We start from the raw sequence: 20,507 nt of genomic DNA, 5'->3' as shown, positions 1-20,507 counted from the left end.
AAGAGCGTGGTGACAGGACCTGAAGAGGGTTAAGAATGATGTATCAGATCTCCAGAGGCGAGTCCCCAACTTAAGAGGCTTTCCATGATTCAGCAAGGGCTGCAGGAGGCATCCGCTCATTCGGAACAGGCACACGGTCCCCTTGTGAGTCAACTGGATAATCTTGAAAATAGGAACTGACAAAATAATATACGTATCAAGAGCCTCCCAAAGCTTCTCCGGATCTCCTGCCTACAGTGACGGGTATATATAATCACGCTTTGGAATCGTCCGCCTGAGGCATGTGTAGAAATTGATCGCATGCACAGGGCACTGGGAGCCCGCTCCTACGACCCTTATATCCTGCGAGATGTCATATGTCACATACACTATTATACTTTAAAATAGGACATTATGCAATAAGTGAAGCAAGTGACATAGACTTTGACGGAGCCAAGCTCTCCATCTTCCCGGATCTGTCTAGGTGCACTCTCAGTGGCCTTTAACCCTTTGCTGTCAGAGCTGGAAGCATGCAACATTGCCTATAGATGGAGATTCCCATTTGCCCTAAATGCAAAAGTGGGAAACCAGCAGCCCCGCTGTCACATCCACATGGTCTCTCGGCATTCCTGACGGCTTTGGATCTACCGCCTGCTCTTCAGCTTTCAACTACTTCTGGCCAAGCTGACTCCTCATGGGATCTCGGAACTTCATGATGCAAGGCTTCCCCAAAATCTCAACGCCAGAGATCTCGATCTTATGTCTCCAGGCAGCTGATTGGGTGAAGAAGATGGGTCTTGCTGCTTTGATAGCTGGGACCGCGGTGATGTATAAATGGCTTTATGTGCCCCATTATTTGTGCCTGGAAATGGTTGCCCTTGTGTAACCTATTAAGTTACTGCTGGTGATAACTCTGCATATTGTTATGTGCTATTGTAAAGTGACATGTATACAGCTAGACCAACATTGAGTTGTACGCCCAAAATTACACTGGTTACCCCCGCGTTTGATAGCAGTCTGTCTTCACCTAGGGATCCCCTCCCCTGGATGTCTTTTTGTTTTTTGGAACTAGCTTTTGGCAGAAGGTACAACTATACGGGCAATTTTTGTCACTGTGTAGTGTTATCTTTTTCTCTTTTGTCCCTTCTTTTGGACCTTTATCATCATATATCTGTGATTTACACAGTCTATTGAGCTATTTGCTCAGTTCTTTATGCCAAGGGCCTTAATTTACCCACAAAACGCACCCAAATTCTTTACTCTTTACACACACAGAAGGCTCATGTGGTTTGTATTCAGAAGACCCCCTTTCACTCCTCCAGCTTTAACGACTTTAAGAACAGGTTTTTTCCTCATCACTTCCAGGCCTCTAACCCCCAAAGTAAGACTAAAGGGGTTATGACCTTTGTACATAAATCTGTCCCGTTTAAGACTGTATGCTCCCAACTCTGGATGAACGGATTTCCTTATCAGGACTCTACATTTGCTATTATCCTTTTCGCAAGGCAATAATTTGTGGGGACCTCAATTTCCCTATGAACCCGGTTATAGACGCCTCGTCAGGCAGGCTATCCATTGCGTATTTGTGCATTAATAGAATGCGCTGCAGGCGATGCAATTATGCGACACGTAGCGTATAACTAATCCGCACACCCCGCGATTCCACATTCTACTCCCCCTCTGCATGTATACAGTAGGATAGACAAAGCCTTTTACCTGATATCTCGGACCACGCCCGTCTTCATCACATTTCGTACCTTCCATGATGCACGCTGTGAACCCACGTAACGCCTTATTGAGTGGCTATTGCAGGATGCCCTGTGCTCTGCTCAGCTTCGAAGTGTCGTCTCACATTCTTTACAGATCGTAGGACTGATGGATCCGCCCCAAATGTGCTTTGGGAAACCCTGAAAGGCTCCCTACATGGTGCGCTTATGAAGCACGTATCAAAACTGAACAGAGAAAAGGGCCATAAGATTAGTGCCCGCTTTTCTCACATGCACAAGCGCACGCTCCAGCTGTCCATTCTCGAGGAGCTGACCGCAACGCTGCAGGGTCTCAAACGTTTACTAGATGACAATCAGAAGATGCTGCTTCCACTTTGCCCCAAGTCTCTATATGTTTGGCGGGACAAACCCAGTTCTCATCTTGCTAGAAACCTGAGCCGCGCTATATATCCCATCCCTCAAGACACTATCAGGTATGAAAATATATATATATATATAACAAAAGGCATGAGTTTTATGCAAAACTTTATGACCTTCCCCATCCCTCATTATCTAGTGCCCCACTCTCGCCTCCTGGAAGCCTAGAGGATTTTCTGACTAGGGACTGTCTCCCACGTTTGTCTGTCGAGGCGAGGGAGGAAATGGAAGCGCCTTTCACCACCCAGAAAATAACACTTGCTATCCTCTTGCTCTCTCCGATACTTACTGACACTTTTAACGCAGTTTCTCCAACAAAAGAGTTCTCCTCTGCCCTTCTCCAGCCCCATATCACGGTGCTGCCATGGGAACAATGTGCAAGTTATAGGACAATTTCCTTACTCAACCTGGATTCAAAATTGTTCACTAAGTTATTGGCCAATAGACTGGCTTAGCATCTGGAGACCCTAGTCCACCCTGGACAGGAAGGCTTTATCCCCACGTGAGGGCAGGGAGAATACGCTGAAGACCTTCTCATTACTGCATCATGTGCGGAGATCTGGAGGTCCCCTAGTTCTGCTCTTTGGATGCTGTGAAGGTGTTTGACAGGGTGGACTGGGGTTTCTTACAGGGAGCTCTGAGTAACTATGGCATTGGTAGCACACGCTGATGCGCATCCAAGCGCTGTACCGTGATCCGTGGGACAGAGTTAGGTTAAACAGGTACCTGTCACCCGCCTTACCCATTAAAAATGGAACACGACAGGCCGTCGCTCCCATTCTCTATTCTCTAGGCATGGAACATCTTCATGCTTCCATTAGGCGGGACCAAGCCATACGCGGGGTCCATGTCGGCTCCCATCAATACAAATGCTCAGCCAATGCTGATGACGTACTTTTATACATCTCGGATCCCCTCACATCCCTGCAGTTCTCATGGGAGTCTTAGATACCTCTAGCTATTTCAGGATTTATAAAGTTAATGTATCAAAGCGCGTGATGATGGGGGTCGGCCTGGACACGGGGTTGACTAAAAGACCACAGTTCCTTTCTCATGGGAGACGAGATCTGTTAAGTATTTAGGCATTCGCGCCCCGGCACATTTGAAGGACATCTTCTCAGTAGACTGCACCCCCCTTATTGCTCTCAATAAAGATGGATTGAGCTGCAGGTTTCTTGGCTGGGACACATAGATGCCATGAAGATGAATGTTCTGCCTGGGCTTTTATACTCGTCCAGAATATCCCTGACAATTCACCTGCATCTTTCTTCTGCGAAGTCTCAACCCTTATAGGGAAATGTATGGACCTCCTCTACAGCTAGAGTTACAAGGGCAGTGCTGATAAGTCGGAAACCCAATGGAGGATTGTCCCTTACAGGCTGGAGGGCAAACTATGGAGACGGCGCTGCAGTTAGAATCTTGGACTGTTTCCACTCGTCGAGAGCTAGACTATGGCTACAGCTGGAATCTGACCTTTCTCCATGGCCTCTATCGACTCTCCCCGATCCCCTGCACCGGCCGTCCAAATGCTGATATTGCCCTTTGTTATATCCCCCACTCTCACCGAACTACTCTGAGAAACAGGACAATCGGCTCTCTAGATGGTCCTCTAGTTCCCGTTACAGGCAATTCTGATTTTCTACCTGGTATAAGGTACTTTCTTGGGAAGAACCAGAGAAGATCCGGATCTGACATTTAGAGATGTCCTGTCCACTAATGGGATCAAACCGGTGGATGTCCTGCTGCCTGACCAGCGACGCTTCAGTAGGACACTACCGGAGTACCCACAACTCTTACAGTGCCCAAAAAGAGCGTTGGTGCTTGCACAGGGACCTCACCCCTTCTGAAGACCTGTGTGCACCTCCAGCCTTGCTGAAGGGTAGAGTGTCCATAGTCCATGGTCTGATTATCTCCTCCCATTCCTCGTCCCTCCCGCTCTTTGTCCAGAGTTGGGAACACAAACTTGGCAAAACGTTTTCATCTGAAGCCTGAAGCAGATCTTTAGAGCTGAGCCATGAATTCCCAAAGTCTTACAAGGCTCAGGAGACCAAATATAGAATCCTGTCCCGGTGATATATGGTCCCGGTCAAGTGGCACTTTATTTTCCCGGCTACATCAGATACGTGTTGGTTTTGTTCATCAGATAGAGCGACTATGACACATAACTGGTGGGAATGTCCTCATTAACAAGCTGATGGTGGTCACCTTGGCCAACGAATCTTCTATCCCTTCTTGTGTATCCTATTCACGACCCCTCCCGCTGATTGCTCGGCCACCTCTGAACAGTTCTCCCTAGGCTGTGGAAGAGCGCTAGACCGCCCACAATCTCGGTGGTTTGAGGAAATTGCCCGCATTTAGAGGATGGAAGACCTCTGACCCCTGACCTCAACAATGCTGTCCCTCAGTACTACAAGTGTTGGGCCCTGTGGCTTGATTTTTGTGGCTCTCGTGTAAACCATACATTCTCATAAACTTACTCACTATCACATAGCAAACGTGTAGCCAGGCCCCGCCCACCCCCACCGGCATCTTCCTCTTCGCCTCTTTCCTTAGCCTGTCTCCCTCCTCTCTGCTTTCTTATATGCACGTTTGGTGCGTACCCGAACCACCTGACTAGTCTTTATTTTTGTTCTCCTTAATCATAAGGAAATAATTTTGTATTATGCACGCTTGGTAAATCTTTCTCACTATGCAATGTGCTGCTCATGGACATTTTATATTACGGTTCATCTTGTATTTTCATTAATGATGTAAAAAAGAAGGGTGCAGGAGGAATGACCAGGAAGGTGCACGGTGGGGAGAGAAGTCTGGAGGAGTGAGAGAATTGCAGGCCACTAGAGCACAGAGCAGCGGGGGAGGCAGTGTCGTCCTGCTGGATCCATGTTTCAGTGATGGCCAGGAGGTCAAACGACCTGGAAAGAAGCAGATCATGAATGGATACAAGTTTATTGCACACAGAGCGGGCGTTGCAGAGGGACATCTGAAAGGATATATAAGAGGATGAGAGATAGACCAGTGATGCACTGGATATGGACGAGGTTTGCAGGACTTCTATGAGTAGTGGAAAGTTTGGAGTAGGACCAGGGTTAGGAGAGACCTCCCCTGCCGCTAGTAGGAGGAGAATAGAAGGAGATGGTGAAGGGATAGGGGGTGAGATAAAGCATAAAAAGCGTGAGAGGAGGAGAGTGGTGAAGGAGGGATGGAAGAGCTGATGTGCATAGAGGTCACCCAGGGGGTAGAGGTCACCCAGGGAGTAGAGGGACGGAGTACAATAATATCAGCAAAAATGATAGATAAGGGGGGAGAGGATCTTCCCTTTCTGATTACCATTTTCTAATAACACTCGGGACCATCAGTAGGAACATCCTAAAGTATGAGAGATCCGGGGTTCATACCCCAATGGAGCCCCGGGACAACCTCCACTATGAGCTGCTCTTCTTATTGTCTGCGGTTCTTCTTTGTTGCCCCCAGTCTCCACCCTCGGCTGGGTCTGAAGGTCTGTTCCCAGAAGATGACCCCCAGCTCCTCTGACACTGTGACATTTCTCGGGACAGAAAAGGCTGGAGCCATGAACCTGCTCTACAGGAAGAGCCGGGTGGAGTGGAGACAGAAGGAGGAGGAGCCCAAGAAAAGGTAAAGAGATGAGGATGAGGGGAGGACACAAGAGCTTACAGTCTATGAGGATGAGGGAGTGACACAAGAGCTTACAGTCTATGAGGATGAGGGAGTGACACAAGAGCTTACAGTCTATGAGGATGAGGGGGGGACACAAGAGCTTACAGTCTATGAGGATGAGGGGGTGACACAAGAGCTTACAGTCTATGAGGATGAGGGGGTGACACAAGAGCTTACAGTCTATGAGGATGAGGGGGTGACACAAGAGCTTACAGTCTATGAGGATGAGGGGTGACACAAGAGCTTACAGTCTATGAGGATGAGGGGTGACACAAGAGCTTACTGTCTATAAGGATGAGGGGGTGACACAAGAGCTTACAGTCTATGAGGATGAGCGGGTGACACAAGAGCTTACAGTCTATGAGGATGAGGGGGACACAAGAGCTTACAGTCTATGAGGATGAGGGGGGGGGCACAAGAGCTTACAGTCTATGAGGATGAGGGAGTGACACAAGAGCTTACAGTCTATGAGGATGAGGGGGTGACACAAGAGCTTACAGTCTATGAGGATGAGGGGGTGACACAAGAGCTTACAGTCTATGAGGATGAGGGGGGACACAAGAGCTTACAGTCTATGATGATGAGGGGGTGACACAAGAGCTTACAGTCTATGAGGATGAGGGGGTGACACAAGAGCTTACAGTATATGAGGATGAGGGGGTGACACAAGAGCTTACAGTCTATGAGGATGAGGGGGTGACACAAGAGCGTACAGTCTATGAGGATGAGGGGCTGACACGAGCTTACAGTCTATGAGGATGAGGGGAGGACACAAGAGCTTACAGTCTATGAGGATGAGGGGAGGGACACAAGAGCTTACAGTCTATGAGGATGAGGGGGGACACAAGAGCTTACAGTCTATGAGGATGAGGGGGACACAAGAGCTTACAGTCTATGAGGATGAGGGGGTGACACAAGAGCTTACAGTCTATGAGGATGAGGGGTTGACACAAGAGCTTACAGTCTATGAGGATGAGGGGAGGGACACAAGAGCTTACAGTCTATGAGGATGAGGAGACACAAGAGCTTACAGTCTATGAGGATGAGGGGGTGACACAAGAGCTTACAGTCTATGAGGATGAGGGGGGAGACATAAGAGCTTACAGTCTATGAGGATAAGGGGTGACACAAGAGCTTACAGTCTATGAGGATGAGGGGGTGACACAAGAGCTTACAGTCTATGAGGATGAGGAGGTGACACAAGAGCTTACAGTCTATGAGGATGACAAGGGTTGACACAAGAGCTTACAGTCTATGAGGATGACAAGGGTTGACACAAGAGATTACAGTCTATGAGGATGAGGGGGTGACACAAGAGCTTACAGTATATGAGGATGAGGGGGTGACAAAAGAGCTTACAGTCTATGAGGATGAGGGGGTGACACAAGAGCTTACAGTCTATGAGGATGAGGGGGGACACAAGAGCTTACAGTCTGAGGATGAGGGAGTGACACAAGAGCTTACAGTCTATGAGAATGAGGGGAGGACACAAGAGCTTACAGTCTATGAGGATGAGGGCTGACACGAGCTTACAGTCTATGAGGATGAGGGGAGGACACAAGAGCTTACAGTCTATGAGGATGAGGGGAGGGACACAAGAGCTTACAGTCTATGAGGATGAGGGGGGACACAAGAGCTTACAGTCTATGAGGATGAGGGGGACACAAGAGCTTACAGTCTATGAGGATGAGGGGGTGACACAAGAGCTTACAGTCTATGAGGATGAGGGGTTGACACAAGAGCTTACAGTCTATGAGGATGAGGGGAGGGACACAAGAGCTTACAGTCTATGAGGATGAGGAGGTGACACAAGAGCTTACAGTCTATATGGATGAGGAGACACAAGAGCTTACAGTCTATGAGGATGAGGGGGTGACACAAGAGCTTACAGTCTATGAGGATAAGGGGTGACACAAGAGCTTACAGTCTATGAGGATGAGGGGGTGACACAAGAGCTTACAGTATATGAGGATGAGGGGGTGACACAAGAGCTTACAGTCTATGAGGATGAGGAGGTGACACAAGAGCTTACAGTCTATGAGGATGACAAGGGTTGACACAAGAGCTTACAGTCTATGAGGATGACAAGGGTTGACACAAGAGATTACAGTCTATGAGGATGAGGGGGTGACACAAGAGCTTACAGTCTATGAGAATGAGGGGAGGACACAAGAGCTTACAGTCTATGAGGATGAGGGGGTGACACAAGAGCTTACAGTCTATGAGGATGAGGGGGTGACACAAGAGCTTACAGTATATGAGGATGAGGGGGTGACACAAGAGCTTACAGTCCATGAGGATGAGGGGGGGACACAAGAGCTTACAGTCTATGAGGATGAGGGATGACACAAGAGCTTACAGTCTATGAGGATGAGGGATGACACAAGAGCTTACATTCTATGAGGATGAGGAGGTGACACAAGAGCTTACAGTCTATGAGGATGAGGGATGACACAAGAGCTTACAGTCTATGAGGATGAGGAGGTGACACAAGAGCTTACAGTCTATGAGGATGAGGGATGACACAAGAGCTTACAGTCTATGAGGATGAGGGGGGACACAAGAGCTTACATTCTATGAGGATGAGGAGGTGACACAAGAGCTTACAGTCTATGAGGATGAGGGATGACACAAGAGCTTACAGTCTATGAGGATGAGGAGGTGACACAAGAGCTTACAGTCTATGAGGATGAGGGATGACACAAGAGCTTACAGTCTATGAGGATGAGGGGGGACACAAGAGCTTACAGTCTATGAGGATGAGGGGGTGACACAAGAGCTTACAGTCTATGAGGATGAGGGGGTGACACAAGAGCTTACAGTATATGAGGATGAGGGGGTGACACAAGAGCTTACAGTCCATGAGGATGAGGGGGGGACACAAGAGCTTACAGTCTATGAGGATGAGGGATGACACAAGAGCTTACAGTCTATGAGGATAAGGGGTGACACAAGAGCTTACAGTCTATGAGGATGAGGAGGTGACACAAGAGCTTACAGTCTATGAGGATGAGGGGGTGACACAAGAGCTTACAGTCTATGAGAATGAGGGGAGGACACAAGAGCTTACAGTCTATGAGGATGAGGGGGTGACACAAGAGCTTACAGTCTATGAGGATGAGGGATGACACAAGAGCTTACAGTCTATGAGGATGAGGGATGACACAAGAGCTTACAGTCTATGAGGATGAGGGGGGACACAAGAGCTTACAGTCTATGAGGATGAGGGAGGACACAAGAGCTTACAGTCTATGAGGATGAGGAGGTGACACAAGAGCTTACAGTCTATGAGGATGAGGGATGACACAAGAGCTTACAGTCTATGAGGATGAGGGGGGACACAAGAGCTTACAGTCTATGAGGATGAGGAGGTGACACAAGAGCTTACAGTCTATGAGGATGAGGGGGTGACACAAGAGCTTACAGTCTATGAGGATGAGGGAGGACACAAGAGCTTACAGTCTATGAGGATGAGGGGGGACACAAGAGCTTACAGTCTATGAGGATGAGGGGGAGACACAAGAGCTTACAGTCTATGAGGATGAGGGGGTGACACAAGAGCTTACAGTCTATGAGGATGAGGGGGTGACACAAGAGCTTACAGTCTATGAGGATGAGGGAGGACACAAGAGCTTACAGTCTATGAGGATGAGGGGGGACACAAGAGCTTACAGTCTATGAGGATGAGGGGGGACACAAGAGCTTACAGTCTATGAGAATGAGGGGGGGACACAAGAGCTTACAGTCTATGAGAATGAGGGGGAGACATAAGAGCTTACAGTCTATGAGGATGAGGGGGGAGACACAAGAGCTTACAGTCTATGAGGATGAGGGGGTGACACAAGAGCTTACAGTCTATGAGGATGAGGGGGGAGACACAAGAGCTTACAGTCTATGAGGATGAGGGGGGAGACACAAGAGCTTACAGTCTATGAGGATGAGGGGGTGACACAAGAGCTTACAGTCTATGAGAATGAGGGGGAGACATAAGAGCTTACAGTCTATGAGGATGAGGGGAGGACACAAGAGCTTACAGTCTATGAGGATGAGGGGGACGCAAGAGCTTACAGTCTATGAGGATGAGGGGGTGACACAAGAGCTTACAGTCTATGAGGATGAGGGGGTGACACAAGAGCTTACAGTCTATGAGGATTAGTGGTGACACAAGAGCTTACAGTCTATGAGGATGAGGGGGGAGACATAAGAGCTTACAGTCTATGAGGATGAGGGGGTGACACAAGAGCTTACAGTCTATGAGGATGAGGGAGGACACAAGAGCTTACAGTCTATGAGGATGAGGGGGGGACACAAGAGCTTACAGTCTATGAGGATGAGGGGGGGACACAAGAGCTTACAGTCTATGAGGATGAGGGGGGGACACAAGAGCTTACAGTCTATGAGGATGAGGGGGAGACACAAGAGCTTACAGTCTATGAGGATGAGGGGGGAGACACAAGAGCTTACAGTCTATGAGGATGAGGGGGGAGACACAAGAGCTTACAGTCTATGAGGATGAGGGGGGACACAAGAGCTTACAGTCTATGAGAATGAGGGGGAGACATAAGAGCTTACAGTCTATGAGGATGAGGGGGGAGACACAAGAGCTTACAGTCTATGAGGATGAGGGGGGAGACACAAGAGCTTACAGTCTATGAGGATGAGGGGGGAGACACAAGAGCTTACAGTCTATGAGGATGAGGGGGTGACACAAGAGCTTACAGTCTATGAGGATGAGGGGAGGACACAAGAGCTTACAGTCTATGAGGATGAGGGGGACGCAAGAGCTTACAGTCTATGAGGATGAGGGGGAGACACAACAGCTTACAGTCTATGAGGATGAGGGGGTGACACAAGAGCTTACAGTCTATGAGGATGAGGGGAGGACACAAGAGCTTACAGTCTATGAGGATGAGGGGTGACACAAGAGCTTACAGTCTATGAGGATGAGGGGGGGGACACAAGAGCTTACAGTCTATGAGGATGAGGGGGGACACAAGAGATTACAGTCTGAGGATGAGGAGGGACACGAGCTTACAGTCTATGAGGATGAGGGGGTGACACAAGAGCTTACAGTCTATGAGGATGAGGGGGGGGACACAAGAGCTTACAGTCTATGAGGATGAGGGGTGACACAAGAGCTTACAGTCTATGAGGATTAGGGGATGACACAAGAGCTTACAGTCTATGAGGATGAGGGGGTGACACAAGAGCTTACAGTCTATGAGGATGAGGGGGTGACACAAGAGCTTACAGTCTATGAGGATGAGGGGGTGACACAAGAGCTTACAGTCTATGAGGATGAGGGGGTGACACAAGAGCTTACAGTCTATGAGGATGAGGAGGAACACAAGAGCTTACAATCTATGAGGATGAGGGGGTGACACAAGAGCTTACAGTCTATGAGGATGAGGGGAGGACACAAGAGCTTACAGTCTATGAGGATGAGGGGTGACACAAGAGCTTACAGTCTATGAGGATGAGGGGGGGGACACAAGAGCTTACAGTCTATGAGGATGAGGGGGGACACAAGAGCTTACAGTCTATGAGGATGAGGGGGGACACAAGAGATTACAGTCTGAGGATGAGGAGGGACACGAGCTTACAGTCTATGAGGATGAGGGGGTGACACAAGAGCTTACAGTCTATGAGGATGAGGGAGGACACAAGAGCTTACAATCTATGAGGATGAGGGGGTGACACAAGAGCTTACAGTCTATGAGGATGAGGGGGTGACACAAGAGCTTACAGTCTATGAGGATGAGGAGGAACACAAGAGCTTACAATCTATGAGGATGAGGGGGTGACACAAGAGCTTACAGTCTATGAGGATGAGGGGGTGACACAAGAGCTTACAGTCTATGAGGATGAGGGGGGACACAAGAGCTTACAGTCTATGAGGATGAGGGAGGACACAAGAGCTTACAATCTATGAGGATGAGGGGGTGACACAAGAGCTTACAGTCTATGAGGATGAGTGGGTGACACGAGAGCTTACAGTCTATGAGGATGAGGGGGTGACACGAGAGCTTACAGTCTATGAGGATGAGGGGGAGACACAAGAGATTACAGTCTATGAGGATGAGGGGGAGACACAAGAGCTTACAGTCTATGAGGATGAGGGGTAGACACAAGAGATTACAGTATATGAGGATGAGGGGGTGACACAAGAGCTTACAGTCTATGAGGATGAGGGGGTGACACAAGAGCTTACAGTCTATGAGGATGAGGGGGGACACAAGAGCTTACAGTCTATGAGGATGAGGGGGGACACAAGAGCTTACAGTCTATGAGGATGAGGGAGGACACAAGAGCTTACAATCTATGAGGATGAGGGGGTGACACAAGAGCTTACAGTCTATGAGGATGAGGGGGTGACACAAGAGCTTACAGTCTATGAGGATGAGGGGGTGACACAAGAGCTTACAGTCTATGAGGATGAGGGGGAGACACAAGAGATTACAGTATATGAGGATGAGGGGGTGACACAAGAGCTTACAGTCTATGAGGATGAGGGGGTGACACAAGAGCTTACAGTCTATGAGGATTAGTGGTGACACAAGAGCTTACAGTCTATGAGGATGAGGGGTGACACAAGAGATTACAGTCTATGAGGATGAGGGGGAGACACAAGAGATTACAGTCTATGAGGATGAGGGGGAGACACAAGAGATATAAGAGCTTGTATAATGTTCCAGTGATTCTTTATAAGGGAACAGAATAATATAATTTAAGATTTTTCTGCTGGAACCAGTCATCAGCCGCTGCCATTACCGCACACACTGGTGAATAAACATCCTGCCACCATACGGCCTCAGTGATGATCCTAAGTAGTAACTATTGTGCTTTGTGTTTGTGTAGCTCGGTAAAGGTTCGGGACATGGCTTCATTTCGTCGCCATTTCCGTATGGGCTTCATGACAATGCCAGCCTCTCAGGAGCGCGCCCCTCTCCCGTGTGCCAGTGCCATGGCCCCACGGTCTCTCTCCTGTCACTCAGTGGGCAGCGCACCAGAAGACAGTGGAAATGAAGGTGGTCCCCCAGGGAGGAGACCCCCTGCTAAACCTAAGAGAAACCCCAGCACAAAACTCAGCCTTGGTGGAGAGGGAAGGACAGCAGAGGAACGTAGGATCAGAAAAGAAGGTAAGATGAAAATACTGAGGCAGGATTACAATATGGGTGGTTCGGGCAGTGACTTAGCTCCCAGGACTGGTGGGGGCCCGGGGCCACCCACCAAAAGTTTGATACTGAGGATCTAGTTGGAGGCAAAACTCGTCTGAACTTTCAGTGTTCCTAATGACCTGACTATTTTTTTCTTATAGGATCCCTAAAAAGTGCCTCTGAAACCCGCCGGATGCCCCCACAGAAGCCACAGCGCAGCCCCCATACACATCTCTCTGCCTCCTTTGACGAGACTTACGTAAACCGACCTGCCTCAACATCTGCCATTCTTATGTCTAGCACCCGCGCCGCTTCACCCTCCCCAGATGAACCCGTGTACATTGAGATGGTAGGAAATGCGTCTCGAAGACCTCCTCCCCCCCCAACCACCCCAGCACCACCAGAAGAGGAGTCAGATGGTGAAGAAGAAGCGATCTATGAGGAAATGAAATACCCACTCCACGAAGAGCAGCCATCTCATCTGCGACATCCTCAACATCGAAGACTTCCACCACCCAGAACTCCCGAGGTGGACATCCCACCACCTTTTCCCAACTTACTACAGCATCGGCCTCCTCTTCTTGGAGCACCATCTGGAAAGGGACACAAAGTCACAAAGTCTTCACAGCCGGCCTCATCGTCTAAACTACCGGTTCCTCACAAAGAGATGACAACTTCCTTATCATCTGTCCATCTGCCTCCGTCTGGTCGCGCTCGCAGTCACTCTACACCATTGCCCCCACAGACCTCTGCCCAGAGAAGACCAGAGTCAGAAACCCCAAGAGGGTCAACGTCCTCACAGGAAAAGGGGGCATCAATGTTACCCATTCCCCATGGACATAATCGGGACAAAGCTCTTTCTTATACCATGGTGTATTCTTCCGTCAAGGTGACGCACTCTCTCTTACCAGCCTCACAGGTTGAGGAGAAAACAGAGCGAGAGATCTCCGTCTTGGCCGGACTCATCTGTCCAGCATCCCGAGTGGCTGGCACACAACCCCCGAGTCGACCTCCTTCAGCAAACCTCCAAGGGGAGCCGGCTTCTCCTGCCGTCTGGACATACCCAACAGGCAAGAGACCACCAGCATATGAGAGCAGCGTGAAGGGCTCACGAACACCCGTCATTCAGGCCCCCGAGACTCGAGCAGGTGTTGGAGCGGGTGCAGCAGATGAGGAAAGGCCCGGCTCCATGTGGGAGCTTCAGAGAAGGATGTCCTGTGGGCGACGGAGTCAACTTGGTGAACGTAAGTCAGTTCACTCAGCTGGGTGTTATGGGTGCTGGGGCAGAGGCACCCTATAATGGTAATGGTCTGTCTCTTCCCAGCATTGACTGATGTCCCCCGCGCTTGGAATGGGAATCCAGCAAGACCGGAGAAGACCGCTCACGCTACGACCATGTCCGGGATCCCTGTGCGGAGCCAACAAAGCCTGGACAGCGCAATTGCTCGTGGGGCGGCGAGGACCGGTCTTCCAGTGCCATGCCAAACTTTCCCAGCATGCCACAGGAGTGCAGGTAATAACTGGCACCTTGTCACTATGGGGCTCATTTACTTAGGGTCCAAATCATGTATTTCTCGACGATTTCCAATTTGCGCCGAATTGCCCCAGAATTTTGGCACACGCGATCTGATTTTGGCGCATCGGTGCCGTCTTTCATGCGACAGAAATGGGGGGGGGGGCGTGGCCGTCGGACAACCCGACGGATTCGGAAAAAATGCAGAATTTAAAAAATAATTTGTGACGCAAGATCAGCACTTACATGCACCAGGAAGAAGAAGGTGAACTCCGTCCGACCTTGGCGCAGCAGCGACACATGCAGGATATCGGGTGCACGATCTTAGTGAATCCCGGCAGAACCGAATCCTCGTCGGAGAACGCGCCGCTGGATCATGACTGGACCGGGTAATTAAATGAGCCCCTATGTGTACAGTGTACTGCCTGGCGATGCCCCCTGCTGGTGAGTGAGTGCACGGCTGCTGACCATATGTTCCTGTCTCCTTCCTGCAGATTTTGGAGGTGGATATCGCCTGGGCCGCTCAGCCTCCACCTCTGGGGTGCGCCAGACAACCGCCCACAGGCAAAGTCAGGTACTGTGCATGTTACCCTCCGACCTCTGCAGAGCATTACTTCCGCATGCAGCTCACTCTCCTTTGTGCAGAGCATTGCTACTACATGCAGATATGACCGCTGCGCAATAACTCATCACATCATTTTACCATTCTCTCTCTCTGCAGAACATTTTTCCCCAATGGAGTTCACTCATCTCTCTGCAGAGCATTACTGCTGCATTGTGACCATCTCCTTTCTCCGCAGAGCAATTCGCCTTCATGCTGATTACCTTATGCCGTTTTCTGACCTCATTTCCTTTAAGATCCTCTTACTCCCTGCAGCCTTGCCGGTTATCTCCCTTACCTGAGTGCAGACTATCGCGACTGTCTGTAGAGCATGACCCTTGCATGCTCATAGTCTGCGATCTCCCTGCAGAAGATTTCTCCACTCTTTACAGATGCATGCAGACTGTCTCAGACCCCTGCAGAGTATCTCTCCTGGCCTTTTATCCCCCCCCCCTCCCCCCCGCAGAGTATTACTGCACCTATCTCTGCTGCTGTAATCTGAAGTCGTTACTTCTCCATGCAGATCAGCCAAAAACCGTGCAGAGCGTTATTCCCCAACCTGATGTAGACCATTCCTATTGAATGCATATCACCTGGCCACCCTGCAGAGCATTACTCCTGCATGCAAACAGCTCGCTGGTCCCTGTTCCAAGATATTGTCTCTTGACCTTCTCTCTCTCTTTCCACCAGGCCCCCACCCCAACACTGCCCCCTGGTGGCCGGGAACGTGATGGGAAATTACAGGAAGTGATTGAGAGGAAGAGATTTCTGTGCCACGAGATCAAGTCACGGCAGCCCAGGGCGGAGAGGGGGCTCTGCAAGCAGGAAAGCCTGCCCATTCTGCCCAGCTGGAGGCGGGGGTCCGAAGTTCGGAAGGGTGGGACTCCACCTTGCCATCGGCAACAGGCTGTGCTGTGGGATACTGCCATCTGAGATCCTCACCCCCTCTTTGTACCCAGGGGCGCTGGCCGAAACCCTGCGGTAGAGGTGGGCAAGAGAGGAGGTCTGCGGGGGCAATAGTCTGCAGATACAGAGATGGCAGAGTGTGAGTGAGCACCTAGTATCTTACAATGGATGAAGGGGTGGGACAAGGGAAGATGAGGGTGATACTCCATCTCGTTTAAGTTGTGGCACCCCTCCCCCAAAGGCATTGGGGCCTGGGGGTCACTCGGCAGCAAGGTCAAGGGCTAACCGGGCAGAACCACGTGGAGGCATCCACACAGCCAGGGGGCTCCACCAGCAGTGGGCAAATCCATGCAACTAGTCAGCTGCGCTCCTATAGGCTGTATATAGGCCTATAGGCCCTATAACTTATAGGATTACTCCAGGGGTGGCCCTCACTAGTCATCTAGTACTAGCGCTACCACCAGAGAGGTTACTCCAGGGGTGGCCCTCACTAGTCATCTAGTACTAGCGCTACCACCAGAGAGGTTACTCCAGGGGTGGCCCTCACTAGTCATCTAGTACTAGCGCTACCACCAGAGAGGTTACTCCAGGGGTGGCCCTCACTAGTCATCTAGTACTAGCGCTACCACCAGAGAGGTTACTCCAGGGGTGGCCCTCACTAGTCATCTAGTACTAGCGCTACCACCAGAGAGGTTACTCCAGGGGTGGCCCTCACTAGTCATCTAGTACTAGCGCTACCACCAGAGAGGTTACTCCAGGGGGCAAACACAGCCGCTCTCACGAGAAGATGTCCCATGGAGTTTCCCTTTAAGTGTTCTTTGTACTTGGTGCTGTTGATTGATTGGTGGCCGCTAGGAGTATTGGGAAACGCCAATGAAGTCCTAGGAAATCTGGCGGCGCTGCCTCTAGCCGGCCATACACATTAGATGACTGGAGGCCAAACCCTACTAGTCTGACTCCTCTTACCTCAGAGGATCTAAGTAGAGATGACAAGTGTCCACTCCACCACCCGAATTGAAGATTCTCCCCTCCTCCCCCTTTCCAGGTCTTCCTTGTTGTAATGTGGAGGTCGTGATGTCACTTCCTGTCGTGATGTCTCCAAAGAGGTGTGTGATGGAGACATCTGGTGACTCACTAGTAGACCTCCCCCACAAACAATAATGGGATCTTCCAAAAGGAATCTAATGTGTATGGCCGGCTGATCCCATAGGTCACTGGTGGCGAACCTATGGCACGGGTGCCAGAGGTGGCATCGGAGCCCTTCAGGCCATCACCGCAGGGCAGATTTCACCAAATGGGACAAATCCACCGAATCTTCCGGCAGTCCCAGGCAACTTGTGAGATGTTGCTCTTGCGATATTTTAAAGCGACACTTCATTGGCTGATTGGAACTGCGGGAAAATTGAGAAGGTGTGGACGGGGCTGCAGTATCTTTGGAGGTCCTCCTGCTGGACCCACCATTCCTCCTCTACAGAGAGACCCGAGAGAGAAGCTACAATGAGAGTCTGAATTTGCCTCCTTCTTTCAGCTGTATCGGTGACCTTGGGCTGCCGATACGATTGTAAGACGTGGAAGAACGAGTAGTTACTGCTTAAAATGCCACATTGGCACGTCACAGTACATAAGTGGATTTTGGTTGTAGTTTGGACGCTGGGTCTCTAATAGGTTCTCCATCACTGCCCCAGGTGGTCGGGAGGGGGCTCTTCTCTATGGGTGTGTGGAGTAACCCCTCGCGCCCCAGCCTCTTCCCGCCGAGCAGCTGACTACTTTCTAAAAAATGCAGGAGGAAATCAACCCCACGTTTTTACTAAAAAAAATTGCAAACACAAAAATCTCCACCCGATCCCGAGGGCGTTGACTTTCTAGGGTGGTTTTTCTGAACTCAATAATAAAGTATTTATTCGTGTATATAAACTTGTTTTTGTACATAGGAGGACAAGGCAAGGCAGACGAGATCGTAACGATTGTAGCTTCGTGTCATTCATGTATCGGACGCTTCCATCTCTTATTTCTTCACTTTATTCCTATTTATTTTACACAAAGAGGAAAGAAAATGAATCAAGTGCATTATGGGAGGGGCCTGCGGTTATTATCACGTCTTATATTTATCACTTTGTATTTCATTGTATTTGTTTTCATTTATTTATTTTTTATCTGTTCTAAGAGGTGAAGTAAATTAATTTATTATCTCTGTACAGATGATGTTATTTAATATTGGTCTTTATTGTATGAAAAAGATAAGTTTTTTATATTTCACATTATATCATATCCCGTGATTTCAAATTGGAAACATTTTCGTGTAAAATTATTATTATTACTTTGAATTATTTTTTATTTTTTTTATTAATTTATTGAATTGTTTATTGTTTATTCTTTCATTTTGCTTATTTATATACTGGTTATTTTTTCCCATTCAAATTTTTATTATTACATATTTATTTTACTAATTCTATCATTATTTTGCACGTACAGTTTTCTTATTTTATTTATATCATATTTTGTATTTTTATTTATGATACATTTATTTAATTGTGTATTTTATTAATTTTTTTTGTGTATTTTTATTTCAATTTTTTTAATTATACATGTATTGCATTGTTTATTTTATTATTTCATTTTGCATATTTGTATATTGATTATTTTTTTCACATTCAAATTTTTATTATTACATATTTATTTTACTAATTCTATCATTACTTTGCCCGTACAGTTTTCTTATTTTATTTATATTATATTTTGTATTTTTATGCATGATACATTTATTTAATTGTGTGTTCTATTTTTTTGTGTGTATTTTTATTGCAATTAATTTTTATTGAAATTATTTTTTTAATTTTTGCGTTGTTAATTTTATTATTTCCTTTTGCATATTTTTATATTGATTATTTTTTAATCTAATTTTTATTTTTATTGCATATTTCTTTTACCAATTATTTTGTATTTATAATTTTTTTTATTGTATTTTGTATTTTTATTTATGATAAACTTCTGTTATTGTGTCTTTTATTATTTAATTTTGTATATTTTTATTTCAATTATTATCATTTTGTATACCTTTATTTGACATACTACACATTTTTATGCATCGCTCATTTCTATTCTGTTTATTATTTTTTCAAATTTACCAAATTATTAGAAAACATTTTTTTTAGGATTTATCTTCTGTTTAACCAATTGGCAAAAATATCAAAATTTTTCTCATTTAAAAAAAAAAAAATTTCTGACAATATCTTTTTAATTACTTTCTTACTTTTTAAAATTGATTTGATATTTAGAGAATTCGAGGTAATTTCCATGATTCCGTGAATCGATGATTCATTTTTAGGTATTTTATTGTTGTAAAATGTTATTTTTGATAAAATTTGTGCAGATATAATTTTCTTTGTTTATTTCTTCAATCTTTTGTTGTTGTAATTTTCTCCTTTATTGAATGTATTTATGGTTAAGCACCTTGGATTAATGCAGAAAATCCTGAATTCTGAATGTATTTGGAAAATTTTTTCACAATTTTTTTTTTTTTGTAACATTTTCATCGCCCACGGCTATTTTTCACATACATTTTGTGTTTTTTTGACTTTTTCTATTCTTATAGCTGAATATATCTATATTTGTGTCTGTGGTAAATGACTCTGTTGGTAACTTTAACAGAAATATTTTTGTTCCTGAGTTTTTTTTTTGTTTGTTTTTTTGTTTTAGTATTTTTTTTTCCTCTTCATGAACTTTTGTTTCTCTAGAAGGAAATTTAACTGTAAAGAGAATAAAAAAAACCTGAAGAATGTGACCGAAACAAAGAATAAAATCCACTTTTACAAATATAATTCTGGCTCATCTGGTATTTACTGTCACAGCTCTAGTAGTTGTAGGAAGGGATGTGTCCGTCGGTCGGCAGGGGCGTGGCAGGATAGGCGGAGTCTAGGGGTGGGGTCTAGTAGGAGAGTAACCGGCCCCTCCCCCTCCTCTATAGACCCCTCTGTCTCCTAGAATCCTATATCCCAAACAATTTCCTCTCTTCCCATAATATCCCTTGGTCTCCCACTATCTGCTCTTCCCTCCTACCCAAGAATCCCCCTATCCCATTCAAAGAAACTTTATTGACAGGACCAAGTTAGCATTGCCAAAGCATTTACAAAATATGGGGTTGTGGGGGATGGGGAACAGGATAATGGAGGGGGGGGGGGGGTTTGTAGTCTATGGGATCAAATACGTCTCAGTCCCTAGCATCACATGGCAGGCAGTGACATAATGGGGCACATTTACTTGCCCGGTCCCGTCGCGATCCCGCAGTGCGTTGTCCGATGAGGATTCGGGTCTGCCGCGATTCACTAAGGTTGTGCGAAGTATGCGTCGCTTCTGCGCTGAGATCCGCCGGAGTTCACCTTCTTCTTCCCGATGCCTGTAAGTGCGTGTCTTGCGACACAATTCTAAATCCTGCACGTTGTCTGACGGCCCCCCCATTTCTGTTCTGTGCAAGCCGGTGCCAATGTGCCAAGATCCAATCGTGTGCACCAACATCCCAGGGCAATTCGGCGCAA

At 47.4% G+C, this 20,507-nt stretch overlaps 1 protein-coding gene across 4 annotated transcripts in view; it reads left to right on the top strand.

The window, feature by feature from the left end:
- The window catches only part of NYAP1 (neuronal tyrosine phosphorylated phosphoinositide-3-kinase adaptor 1), a 139,893-nt gene extending 121,500 nt beyond the window's left edge, over window positions 1-18,393 (top strand). For 3 of the 4 annotated variants that reach the window (XM_072150042.1, XM_072150040.1, XM_072150043.1), the window contains 6 exons: window positions 5,595-5,756; window positions 12,657-12,937; window positions 13,117-14,199; window positions 14,280-14,468; window positions 14,963-15,042; window positions 15,760-16,530. In XM_072150042.1, coding sequence (XP_072006143.1) covers window positions 5,635-5,756; window positions 12,657-12,937; window positions 13,117-14,199; window positions 14,280-14,468; window positions 14,963-15,042; window positions 15,760-16,002 — 1,998 coding nt within the window. In that variant the 5' untranslated portion in view covers window positions 5,595-5,634 and the 3' untranslated portion in view covers window positions 16,003-16,530. Of the gene's footprint in view, window positions 1-5,594; window positions 5,757-12,656; window positions 12,938-13,116; window positions 14,200-14,279; window positions 14,469-14,962; window positions 15,043-15,759; window positions 16,531-17,906 lie in introns of those variants that run through there. The other variant, XR_011855137.1, reaches the window with a different exon arrangement.
- Window positions 18,394-20,507: the final 2,114 nt, after the last annotated feature.

This window comes from Engystomops pustulosus, chromosome 4 (assembly GCF_040894005.1).
Source record: "Engystomops pustulosus chromosome 4, aEngPut4.maternal, whole genome shotgun sequence".
Classification (NCBI taxonomy): Eukaryota; Metazoa; Chordata; class Amphibia; order Anura; family Leptodactylidae; genus Engystomops; species Engystomops pustulosus.
Note: the sequence above shows the minus strand (reverse complement) of the source record. Positions and strands in the feature narration are given on the sequence as shown.